At 44.4% G+C, this 13,616-nt stretch overlaps 1 protein-coding gene across 1 annotated transcript; it reads left to right on the forward strand.

Moving 5' to 3' along the window:
• The first annotated feature begins 3,452 nt into the window (after nt 1-3,452).
• Nucleotides 3,453-13,331, forward strand: TNIP2 (TNFAIP3 interacting protein 2). The gene is made up of 6 exons (XM_077815917.1): nt 3,453-4,416; nt 7,317-7,619; nt 10,119-10,208; nt 10,580-10,861; nt 11,317-11,436; nt 12,074-13,331. Exons 1-6 carry the CDS (start codon nt 3,922-3,924, stop codon nt 12,356-12,358), a joined length of 1,575 nt encoding a protein of 524 aa, XP_077672043.1. The 5' UTR covers nt 3,453-3,921; the 3' UTR covers nt 12,359-13,331.
• The last annotated feature ends 285 nt before the right edge of the window (nt 13,332-13,616 follow it).

The raw sequence follows: 13,616 nt of genomic DNA on the forward strand, positions 1-13,616 counted from the left end.
TTCTTGCTGCCCGCTCCCCTGTTGGTACCAATGGTCTATCAGAGCCCAAAATGTTGGGGGTCTCCAGGCTTAACAGAGCCCTCGGTACCTAAGGAATCAGCAGCCTCATGGGTACCAGGTCAGAGACCAATGGGAGCTGAAGTGGCTGGAGTCACCGGCAACCTCGACTTCCACCAGCAACCTTCTACCAGGAGAACTTGTGGTACGGTGTTTGGAAGTCTTATGAGAGGAATCTTGGGTCTTTGGGGAGTGAGCCTTGGAGATGATACAGGTAGCTGACTTACTTGGAGACTGGCATACGGTGGGGTTGGGGAGGATCTCCCAGCCTGGATCATAGGCCAGGTGCAGTGAGCTCTCCATCAAGAGGAGCTGAAATTTGATCTCCCTGTTTTTTCTGGCTCTAGATTTTAATGCCAGACAGAAGTTGCACTTTTGGGAAATATGAGATTCTCCAAGGCAACAGTGTCCGTCACTCATTGGGATTGCGGCATGACAGACGTTAGAAACTGCGAGAACCAGGCACGCCCTCCCAATAAAGTAAAACTCTCAGGGGAGAAACTATCTAAAAAGACTATAAATAAAAAGTTGGGGGGAGGTTAATTTTTGTTTTAAACTAAACTACTACTAAGTACCAACTACTATTAAGAACAAGTATAATAAACTAACTACTAAAAGAGCTTAGGGGACAGAATTGAGGTAAAACTCAATGTGGACAACTGCTAAGACTCTGTCTCAGGCTGAGTAGGAAATGAAGCCAAACAGTGCTATATAGCAACAGCACAGAGCACAAGACTGAGTAATGCATGCCTGGGCCAAACAGATACTGCAATAAGAAATTTCCAGGGAAAGGTGGAGTAGGCGAGAGTGCACCCAGAATGAAGCACTCACAGGGACACGACTTGAAGAAGAATTTTCAATTACCTCGACTTTTCATTCCCATAATTTTTCATTGTCCCTGATCATAATGCAGTAGTGATATTCTCAATGGTATTGAATAGTTTCCCTTGGACAAAATGAATTAAACATCAGACACACTGTAACGCTGTGTTTTGGGCAAATGCTTGGTATACAGTATCTACTAGTTACAGAATGTCTTCTGTGACCTTACATGTTGGCAATACTTGTATAGCTAGTTGTGCCAATAAAGTATTTTTAAACACCACTTTTCTAATGAAGCCCAAGCTCCTTCCTGTCATTCTTTGAGGTAATTGAATGATGTGCTTCTGTTTTCATATAATGACTAACTTACATCCCGTATGTCCCTTTTCACAGGGCCAAATGCCGAGGCTGTTAGTCTGATTTTACTGAGGATATGTCTACACTACTGCTTATGTCAATATAACTTATGTTGCTCAGGGGTGTGAATAAGCCACCCACAGAGTGACATAAATTACACTGACCTAAGCACTGGTGTGGACAGCTTCTCCTGCTGCTCGTTGGGGGTGGATTGACGGAAGAGCTCTCTCCCACTGGCCTAGAGCGGCTACACTAGAGAGGTTACAGCGGCACAGTTGCCCTAGTGCAGTGGTGCGACTGTAAGCTCTCTAGTGTAGCCATAGCTTTAGACTCACAAAGAGGTCAATGATAATCTGGCACATTGTCAGGATTATGGAGCCATGCAGTCATGGCTTTACAGTTAAGGTTGGAGTTTCTCGGTGTTTGACAAAGGACTAGATAGGCTGCTTTTTTGGCTTGCATTAGATTTATCAGACCTGGTCCATACAGTTTGTTTACTGGCATAACTATTTCAGTTAAAAGTGTGGATTTTTTTATTTTAACTGATGTTCTATCAAGCAGCCCCTGAGCAGGGGCATATTTATACTGATCTAAAGGTGCCCTACCTACATCTTGTATGGCTATTCCCAGGCAGGAAGGGGAATAAGCTATGGGGTAGCCAAACTGTGGCTCACCAGCCACATGTGGCTCTTTTACAGTTAAAGTGTGGATCGCAGAATCTCCCACGTCCCCCCATTCTTCGCCTACCAGAAGTGGTGGAGTTCGGGGCTTCTGCCCTACAGTGGAGCTAGGGGCTCCTGTCATAGACGACTAGTGCCTGCTAAGGGGGTGGGGGCACAATTTAAAGGTTTGGGCTAAGGTTGCCAACTTTCTAATCGCACAAACACCAACACCCTTGCCCTGCCCCTTCTCTGAGGCCTTCTCTCTCCCTCCCTCCCTCTGCAGCTCGCTCTCCCCTACCCTCACTCACTTTCACCAGGCTGGGGAAGGGATTCAGATTGTGGGAGGGGGCTCTGGGTTGTGGCAGGGTGCAGGAGGTGGTGCAGGGTGCGAGCTCTGGGAGTTTGAGTGTGGGAGGGGGCTCATGGCTGGGGCAGGGAGCTGGGATGCGGGAGGGGGTGAGGCGTGCAGGCTCTGGCCAGGCACTTACCTTGAGAGGCTCCTGAAAGGAGCCAGCACGTCTGGCTCCTAGGCTCGGGGCAGCCAGGCAGCTCTGCGCGCTGCCGCTGCCTGCAGGCACTGCCCCCGCAGCTCCCATTGGCTGGGAACTCCCATTGGCTGCGGAGTCGGCACTTAGGGCAGGGGCAGCACGCAGAGACCCCCCCTGGCCACCCCTGCGCCTAGGAGCCAGAGGGACATGCCAATCACATACCAGGGCAAGTAAGGAGCCTGTTTAGGCCCACCCACTGGACTTTTAGCAGCCTATTAAAATCTCCCGGATTGCTTTCAGGGCGATCGAGGCTGATTCCGGTAGCAGGCCCATTGATGCACCGGTACAGTTACAGTGGTGCAATTTATGCATGTGGATGAGCCATTTCATCAAGCTCCTGGCGTCCTCAATTCTTTCCGAAGACAGTTGTCATGTCACCGTGCCTGGGCGGGTCAGTAATCACTCACACATAGAATCATAGACTCATAGAATATCAGGGTTGGAAGGGACCTCAGGAGGTTATCTAGTCCAACCCCCTGCTCAAAGCAGGACCAATCCCCAATTTTTGCCGCAGATCCCAAATGGCCCCCTCAAGGATCGAGCTCACAACCCTGGGTTTATCAGGCCAATGCTGAAACCACTGAGCTATCGCCTCGCCCCCTCTCCCACTGTACTCTGTCCTAGCCAAGGGGCACCGTGTCAGCCACTGTCCAGGGCTCACTGCGGGTCCCCACAGGGCTACGCTCCCCTGGGATTGCCAACCCTCCAGGATTGTCCTGGAGCCTCCAGGCAGGAAAGACTAATGGGCATGAATTATGTCACGTGGTACAACCTCCCGGAATACTGGCAACCCCGCGGTCTCCCGCGGGGCCGGGGTCGCCATCCCCGAGAGCCAGCACCCCCTGGCGGGGCACAGCCAGCCCCGGCCGCCCCGCGCGGGCAGGGCACGAGCGCAGCCCCCAGGCAGCCCGGAGACCGCTGCCCCCTCCCCCAGCCACGCTCACTGCGCCGGCGCAGACTCGCCCCGCCCTCGCGCCTGCGCCCCAGGCCGGAGCCGGAAAGAGGCGCCGCCTGGCTGCTGAGCGGTCCCCGGGGAGCGGCCGGGAGCTGCCGCCTAGCGCCTGCTGCCGGGAAGCCCCGCCAGGAAATTCCCGGGGGCAGCTCCGGCTGGGACACCGCGGGCCTTACGCAAGCCCGGGCTGCCCCCTCCCCCCGGCTCCCAGAGCCCCGCGCGGGATCCCAGCGACACAGCTCAGCCCGCCCCTCCCCCCAGGGGCTCGCTGCGCTCCCTTCCCCCGCGCGGGGGTTCCCCTCCTCCCGCGCGGGGCTGTGGGCCCCGCCCCCCGCGGGCGGCCCCTCCCCGCTGGCGGTGCCGAGCAGCCGCTGGCCGCCTGGCTGGCCGATAAGAGGCGTGGGGGCCGGGCCCAGCCAGCGCCGAAAGGCTCGTATCTGCTCCCGGGCGGCGGCGAGGAGAAGGCTGAAGGGAGCGGCACGGACAGCAGCGCGGCCCCTCGCCTGGCCCCGCGTGGATTTATATGCAGCTGGCGGGGTTCTGGGTCACCGCGCTGGAGGAAGAGACGGGGCCGCGGGGTGATCGGCGCTCTCTTTCCCCCGCCATGTGCTCGGTGAACGAGGACAGCGGCACGGACCCGCTGGTAGCCCGGTGCAGGCAGCTGGAGGAGACCGTGGAGGCGCTGCACCTGGAGAACAAGAGCTTAAAGAGCAAAGTGCCCCGGTACAAAGCCCTCTGCAGCCTGTATCATGAGGCCGGGCAGCAGCTGAAGCACCTTCAACTGCAGCTCTCCGCCAAGGAGGCGATGATCGGGGAGCTGAGGGCGAGCGTGGCCAAGTACCAGGCTGCCCAGTTGGGAGCCGCACAGGAAGAGGAGCAGCCGCCGCCAGCTGGGGGAAAGTTTGTTGGACCTGCAAAATCTCTAGTGGAAAGTTTAATAGATCAGGTTGGCCAAATGAAGCAGCAGCTTAAAGACAGCGAGAGAATTTCAGCGCAGAAGGTTGAAACTTTGACCCAGGTAAAACCGCAGATGTACCAAAATAACATTTGTATTTACAGAGAAGAGTGCCTTCCCCTGGCAGTCCTTTTCAAAGGGCTGAGCTCGATTCTGTCTTCAAAAAGTTGCACACTTGTGAGCCAGGAGAGCATTTAACCCCACTTAATACGAGATTTACAGCTAGCACACTAGCTAGTATACATCTTTATATAATCTCACTAGTTTGCACAAGTAGAGTGGAAGAGATTATTGGAAAAGATGAGCTAAAATAAATTTATTGCAAGCAATTATTTTTTCACTCCATAACAAAAATCCACAGTGCCAATATTTCTTGATTAAAAGGCATTTAAATGGGATTTTTTAGTTCTTCCCTTTTTCCCCTTTGTGTGTCTGCTTCTTGAACTGTTCATCAGCACATTTGTACACCAGACCTAGCATTTCAGTTGTAACCATTGCAACTAGTTGGCAATTCGGGGGGGGGGAGATCTCAATTTTCCTCCTTTCTAGTTAAAAACATCTTTCTAACTCTGGAAAAAGTGTTTTTACTGTTTGTTTGTTGAAATTAAATTGTTTAAAATCTTTCTCTTTGTAATGAAGCAGTCTGGTGTCTGTGAGGGGAGTTCCAAATGAGAAAATATTGGAAACTGAAACAAGTAGTCTTGTGACAAAGTAATCTCTTGACATAATGCGGATACAAGAATGTTTCTCAAATGGAACACTTCTCTTTAGACCGGTTCAGGCTTTGAGACTTGTAATAAAACATGATCTCACTGTTTTATACAGTGCGCAGCTTGGGATGTGTCTAGGTATTTACACCTCTGTCAGCACTCCGCTGTTTGACTACCTTGTGAGGCAGGTTGATGAATGTCTTATGCCATAAACTACCTAGGAAGTGCAACGCCAGCCAACAAAGCATAGCTAGAAGTAGCCTTTTGTTCTTCAAATGGATTTTTAAGCCTGTCAAATCCTTTTAAAACATTCAGTATCAGTATTGGGTTTGATAGAGTTGTGGGTTTGTTCTGAATCCCAAACAGTGTATCCTTTCCCTTAAGTGCTCAAAGGCACCAGTCTACAGTAAGTACATGGCAGCATTTCATTTTCTAATTACTGTAGTTAACATTTAAAATAAGCACTTTCTGCTGCAGCTTTAAAACTGCACTAGTCAATATAAGCTTTGATTTTGTTTGATTTTGAACATTTTAAACACAATTTATTATGAGGCTCTCCAGAGGTAACCCAGTGTCACTGTTGACAAGCTAAAGGTCAAGATAATGCCCTTATACAGGTTTTTACGCAGGGGGCTTGGAAACTTAGTTTATGCTTTGCTTTTCTATTGTATCCTTCCATTGGAGGACCAAGATTTGATCTCCTGAGGAACTGGCAGGGATATTGCATTACAACCTTCCCCACCCCTTCACCTCCAAAAAACGGGACAGATTTTGCAAGATGGACTGTGGCTTTTGCCTCCATAACCTCCTGTCTACCCTGGGATCCAGGGCAACTTGTGGGCATGTCTGTACTGTGTGAGGGAGTGAACCTCCCAGCCCAGGTCCACCGACTCACGGTAGCAGGGCTTGTACCAGCACTTTAAAAATAGCTGCATAGAGGGCACTTTGAAGTTGTGGCTTGGGCTCTGAAATGAAGCCAAGCCTACACCACTCCCTAGGCTTCAGAGCCTGCCTTGCAATTTGAAAGCACTGTCTAGACAGCTGTTTTTTTTAGAGCACTAGCCTGATTTCCACCCCCATGGCCCACATCTGGACTGGGAGGCTCACTCCTGCTTGCTCCAAAATACCATATAGACAAACTAAAAGACTCTGGGGGAGCTATGTTCCATATGCTTTCTTTACAGCTGTTGTCCTCCAATCTCTTTCACCCCCTAACAGTTTAAATGGGAACATAGGAAGTTAGTGCTCACTGGGTCAGTGTTAATATACTCCAAATTTCATTTACAATTTGAGTACATGATGATGCCAGAGATTGGCTGCCGTCTAGACCCCAACAAATCCCAGTCCCATCAAACCATTCACAGAGGGGCTTCCATTTGTTAAGCGAGGTAATGTTACAGGGCTTCCAATTCCATGAAACTTTATTGGTACAACAAGATATACAAGCATTGCCAAAGTTAAGAAAATGCAGATCCCTCAGATATTTGTGAGGCAGATATAACCACCCCAGGATAGAGTTACGCATTCTGTGTGGGGTTTGTTTCTCTGTCATTACTGTTTGTTCCTGATCAAGTTACTATGTAGAGTGATACTATCTTTGCTGTCTCTCAGGAGCAGGCATACTATTTGCTTTGATGAAATTTATGGTCCCTAATAGTTTAAAGAAATTATTTTCTACCACCTTATAATTTGGGACACTGGAGTAGAAAAGCCAAACAGAGGTCTTTCATCGCACCCTAAAAGTGGTCAGGACACTACAAGCTGGCTATGCTGCCTGCATCAGAAGCTTAAGTTATAGTGCATAAAATTTCATCCTTGTATAAGTTTGTTTTTGAGAAAGTGGGATAACTGCCCCAATTACATATTTTTTTAAAAAAGTCTGGAGTGATTGTCCTGAAATATCAAGTAAGAGGTTGGAAACAATCTGCAGTTGATAATGTATTGGCAAGTCCTTTTCTGCATACCAACTATTTTCTGACCTAGGATATGTGCATAAGCATATGTTCATGAAAATGTAAAATGAAAACTGGAAAAGACATTGTAGACCAACACCACATTCAAGAAATTTGATGAAAAATGACTTTATATGAGTGGTCTTATTTAATGGTGGTAACATATGGTACTAATGACGTTCCTGAAGAGTGGACTTAAGTTATTCTTAAACAATGATGAGAAAATTCACTTTTATAAATCTCTTGGCTTTTGAGTTCATTTTATGTTCTCAAATATATCAACTTTACCCCCAATATCTAGGAAGTGCAGAAGCTGAATCGGCAGTTAGAAGACAAAGACAGAGATATACAGCAGATAATAAACCAGCCACAGTATGAAAGAGAGAGAGAAATCTTACGACTCCAGAGAAGCTTGGCAGAGAGAGAGAGAGTCCAGGCTACAAGTGAAGTACTATGTCGTTCACTCACCGATGAAACTCACCAACTGCAACGTAAATTGGCATCCACAGCAGAAATGTGTCAGCAGCTGGCAAAATGTCTAGAAGAAAAGAGAAAAGACAGAGGGCATTTGGAGGAGCATATTCCTATTGAAAGATCCAATCAGGTACACTTAATACATTTTCTGTCAGTGTGAATAATTTGGAGGGAGGGATGTTACATTGTAAGCAACTGTTAATGCAATAGCTCTAAGTTATTTCTTACTTTCCCCAATCACTTCAGCTACAGTGAAGAGAAAAGGAGAATCTTCTCACAAAACCTTAACTGTTGGTATTCATTGAGAGATGGAAGCTGGTTTTGATCATGTCATGTACATCTTGGCCATCCCTCATCTATCTCTAGTAGTCAGAGCCTCTTTTGGTAGGAGGTGCCATAAGCATTCTTTCCCAAAGTATGAATATTATATATTTACACACTTATTATTCAGTAAACCAGTGGAGGCTAGAGCGGAGCACTAGAGGGTGCTGTGCTGTTGGGGGTGACATCCCTTTGACGAGAGACAAAAATGAGGCCCTTGGGGTATGTCTGTGCCAGGGGTTCTCAAACTTCCTTGCACCACAACCCACTTCTGATAACAAAAATTACTACAAGGGGTGTGTGTGTGTGTGTGCGCGTGCACGCTAAGCTCGAGCCCCACTGCCCTGTGGAGGGAAGCCAAAGCTTGAGCCGCATTGTCCTGGGCCGGGAAGCCGAAGCCCAAGGGCTTCAGCCCCAGGTCGGGGGCCTGTAACCTGAGCCCTGCCACCCAGGGCTGAAGCTGTAGGGCTTTGGCTTCAGTCCTGGGCAGTGGGACTTGGGCTTTGACTTCAGCCCCAGGCCCCAGCAAGTCTAACACCAGCCGTGGTGACCCCATTACAATTGGATCGCAACCCACTTTGGGGTCCTGACCCAGAGTTTGAGAACCACTGGTCTGTGCAATTAAGCACCTGTGGCAGGCCCATGCCAGCTGACACTCATGGGGTGCACGCTAAAGGGCTGTTTATTTGGGCTTGAGCTGGAGGCTGCAAGATGGAAGGATCTCAGAGCTCTAGAGGCCACTATTGCTTACTCTGCTCTGTGAGCCCAGGTCAGCTGCCACTGGCCAGCTGCAGGTGTCTAATTGCAGGGTAGATGTGTCCTTGGACCACAAAAGTCAAGTTGGCTTAAATATAAGATTTTAAAAGAATTTGCATTTTTTTTTTCTGATTTGTTGAGCCTTAGTGTGTGTGATCATTTTCAATTCAAAATTCATCCCTGCACACACAATGTAAGCCTTACTCTTGCTGTTAGGTTATGGAAGAGGATTCCTCTCTCAGGGAAGGATTAAAACACTGGCCAGGGAACCAGGAAATGCATCCAATTCCTTGCTCTGTCAGACTTCTATGTGGCTGTGGACAAATTATTTCATTTATGACTTATTTTCTACCTAAAGTGGAGATAATATAATTTCCCTGCCACAAAGCCTTGTTCAGGTAAATGCCTTAGTGTTTGGCAGGTGCTTAGATACTACGGTGATAGCCAAGAAATACCTACCAAGAATCCGCACCTCACTGGTGGCTGTCTGACTTCAATTTCATTGAAAGCCTTGGGAGATGGCAGTATTAAATAATGGTAAAAATTTGCAAGAGAAACCCTACTGTTCCCAAAATGAGGAACTACTTAAACAACAACTGTTGTTTCATGACAGTATCATGAGTTGGCAACTCTTGATAATTTAAGATATTATAACCCCCATAAGAAATAGGATATTAAAACCAGATACTGTGGTGACATTCCATTAATTTTGTTCATGAAGATTCTTCTTGAAGTTTAAAGCAGATGAAAGTACTGCTCATTTCTTGTCCTGAGCTGCTGTTACTGGATCTTTTAAAAGAGCTGCGAGTTTCAGTGATCCCTGTGCGGAGTTTAAATTTGTAAAGTGCATTGGGAGCCTTTGGGATGAAAGATGATCTTATTGTGTAAAATATTACTGCGTGAATAGACAGAGGCTGACTTAGATGGAAAGAAAAGCAGATTCTTTAATGGGACTTGAAATTTTCAGCAATGTGATGTTTTATGTGTAACAAATATCCATCTCTAAGTAATAAGTTTTCAGTCTAATAACTAGCTTACCTTGTATAGTGGGGACTTCCCTGTCAAAGAGAAATTCAGATATGATTCCTAGTTCATTCTAGGGAATTTTTTTTCAAAAATGTTTTTTTACTCATGTACTTTGGGTTTTTTGGGTTTTTTTTTTTAACAGATGACATTTCTTAAAGTCCAAATCATGGTAATTAAATCAAAAGTTTAAAACTTCTGGTCAAAAATTCATCAAGCAGCTTTATTATTTTTTGTTCTCATTTGCTTAAAGTCATAGCGAGCCAAAATGAATGAGTGTTTGTGGCTGCTGGTTGTTTTATGGTTTTTCAGGTGGCCTATTCTCCCTTACATTAAAGCAAATTTAATTTCTTTGCTTAAAAAACGTTTACCAACAACTGATCTTACAATGAGCTAATCTAAAAACATGTTTGAATAGCTTAGGGAAGAAAAATGGAGGATGTTTGTGCTATTTTTAAAATAAAGCTGTGAATGTCTTCCAGGTTTGTGCGGTTTTTTTAATCAAAGTAACACTTACTTTGTCTGACAGCTACAATTTTCAGAGAATAAAACTTCACTCCAAACAATTATTTGCCAGCTACAGGAGGAAAATCGGAAGTTACAACAAAAAGTGTTTCATGTAAGTACATTTTTTAGTTTGTAGAATAGGATTTGATTATACATTTTGAACTACAGTAAATTCCCACTAACAAACCCTAATTTAATTTAACCCTAATGGTACCTTTATGCAGACCCTGAATAGTCTCCATAAAAAATATTAGCTAGCATGTAATCTTTGTTCCCTTGGCAAATACAAATCCTCAATACATAGCCTAGCTGCCCCATTGACTCAAAGAAATTGTGTCAGAATGCAACGTGTTTAAGAATTCTGTTTCTGCCCTAACACCACATTAACACCACTCACCTTAATCCTTCTCTGAAAGTTTTTGCTTGCAACACTTTGTTTTAAGGTGTATAATTTTATTTTTGACTTTTCTGTTGCTTTCTCAGGTGGAAGACTTAAATACAAAATGGCAGGCATATGATGCTAGTAGAGAGGAATATGTGAAACGACTCCACCTGCAGCTGAAAGAACTGAAGTCTCAACCCGAACAACAGCAAGGCATTATACCACTGAAAAGAAATTCAGAGCTGATGCAGAAGGAGATTTCTCGGTTGAACAAATTACTGGAAGAAAAAATGAATGAATGCATTAAAGTAAAGCGAGAGTTAGAGGATGCGAAGAAGGCTAGAGATGGAGATAGTGAACTTGTACAAATGCTGGAGCAACAGGTCATTAAATCTACTCTTCGATCAGAATTGCTTGATTTAGGAATTAAGATTTTCTCAGAAAAAGATGGGAAAACAAGTTCACTGAATTTTTCACTTTTTTTAAACAGTTGATTTTTCTGATTTGGCACTTGGACATAGGGTGGCTGTACCGATTGCAAAGGTGGCAACAGTGCAAAGGGGCGCACACACACGTTCAAGTAAAATGCAGTACTGGAGGAATTCTGTGATAGCTTTATTTTCCTCCAACACAAAATATCAGTATTTTTGTAAATTCCGTATATCTAGTTAAGTGCAGACATACTGTAGAAAAGAATACCTGCATTCTGAACCAATGTTACGGAGTATTAATTTAAATATTAGAGATGGGAGAATGTATAATTCTTTTACCAACTATGACCTCTGCTACCTCACCACTCTCAGTAAATGGCTAAAACATTTAAATGATTCATTTTCAGGTCCTTGTTTACAAGGATGATTTCACATCTGAAAGAGCGGATCGAGAGCGTGCACAAAGTAAAATACAGGAGCTTCAGGCAGAAGTTTCATGTCTACAGCACCAGCTAATCAGGAGACAGGTAAAGAAATCTAGAAAGGCAAGATATTAAACCAAGTTGTTTTCATTAATAAGGGAAACTCAAGCTGAAAATCAGACGCACCCCAAGGAAACAAGAATAACTCCAAAACATACCAATAAATCATGGACAGTTTTGTTCAATATCTTAAATTCAGAGGTGTCAAAGTTGTAACTGCTAAAAATCCCATACCTGTATTTCAGAACTTCAGTTCTAGAGGAATTAGGAGTTGTCTTCTATTTATATAACGCTTCCTATTAGTCCCAGTGTCCCTTCTGCGTTGAATCAGCAGAACTGGAAATAGTATTTCTTCTCATGGATTTAGACACTGTACCAGTTCAGTACAAACAGGGAATAGGTGGAACTCGCTTGTTTTTTTTAATTTCAGTTATTGTTGCACATGCTATACTTGACTCCCAATCGCTTACTTTATGTAGGTTTTATGATTGTTTGGAACTTAATCAACTTTCAGTTGCTGGCTCTGATTGCTTTGAGTTTCAGCTAAAAATCTTTATGTGAAGTATGCATTGGCTTTGGTCTGCCTTATCAAAATGTCATTACTAGCATTTTAGATTAACCCTTTTGGGCTCAAAATTGGATTTTTGATACTGATTTTTTTTAAATGATTTTAATTTCCTAGGAAACAAGAGAGACAGCTGGTCATGTTAGAGTTCACACTGGGAACCAAAATCATCGTGTGTATGTACAGACAAATGTTGAACATCTACTGGGCAACAGCCAAGTCCAGTCAGGCGTGAGGAGAACAGGTTCACAATCTGAACAAGCTGCTACACGCACAGACAGTGGGAGTTCAGGATCAGAGAGAAGAGGACAGGGTGAACTTCAGTGCCCTCATTGCATGAGGTTCTTCAATGATGAACTCAGTGATGAATTTCTCAGACATGTTGCTGAATGTTGTCAATAATCTGACCTGAGAAGTGCAATCAAATATCAAATCAACCACTACTTGATACTGAGAAAACAGCACTTTGAGATGTATACTACAGTACCAATTAATGTTGGTTATATTTTTAATATTTATCATCCAGTTTGGATGTTTGGACTGACTTATCTAAGCATAAATTCAGTGTTTAGTTTCAGCATCGAATCTCTCTAATTTGAGGACATCTTACTGAAAAGTTAATTCGTTACTAATCTACAATAAGTAAGGGCAAAAAAAAAATGAAATAATTCATTTTAAATGGCCATAATGTGGGATGTTAGGAACCAACAGGATAAGAAACGTCTACCTCGTACTTCATTCCACCACCTGTTGGACTGAACAAGAGACTTCAACATAAATCCAGCCATTTTGCAAAGAATGGAAATATACAAATTACACTCACATTTGTTGGAGTGTTAACAAATGCAAATCTGCTACAAGCCAAAAGTTCTGAAGAGCACAAAAGTTGTGGATGGGCTCAGAGCACAGACAGATTTACAAGCAAAAGTCTATGATTCTCTATAAATATTCAGATTGCCACAAGTACAGAGATTGTAACTGGATTTGAAATCTGTATACCTTCCTTTTCATAGATATAGCCATATAGAGAAGAGTGGCAAAAGTGGTAAGGTAGGAGGGAAAAAAGCTTCACTGTGCCGTCTCTGGGGTACAGTTGAATAGAGGCATCTCATTTGCCATTACCTTGAGTCTTAGAATGAAATCAGTCATGTGTCTGACAGAGCTTTTATAAATCACTTGCATTGAATGTGAGGAAAATGTTAAGATACTAGTTACTCTGATCAAAACCCTCTTTTTGCACTGAAACACATTGCATGGGGATTATATTTATTTTTTTCTTCTGTGCTAGAACGTGACTGTACATATGTGAATACAGATTGTATACAAATTTAAAATTTGTCAGTTATTTTTATAATAAAATGGTGTAGTTGCTTTATGGGGTTAGTAATATTTCAGTGAAAAAGAGTCTAAATGCAGCTGGACTCAATTTCTGGCTGACTGTTACAGCTTCAAATAAGAGTTGCCACATTACTTTAGACATAAGCTGCTGTTACATGAAATAGATTCCTTATCACATACTATTTTCAAATAGTAAGTGCTAAGTTATTGCACTGAGAGGAAGGATGAGCCTGGGGATAAGGTGCTAGTTTAGGAACTAGGTTGTCTCCCAAGTTCAATTCCTGCCATGCCACAGACTGAGGAATTTGCACAAGTTACTTAC

The sequence above is a fragment of the Eretmochelys imbricata genome, chromosome 4 (genome assembly GCF_965152235.1).
Source record: "Eretmochelys imbricata isolate rEreImb1 chromosome 4, rEreImb1.hap1, whole genome shotgun sequence".
In the NCBI taxonomy this organism is placed as follows: Eukaryota; Metazoa; Chordata; order Testudines; family Cheloniidae; genus Eretmochelys; species Eretmochelys imbricata.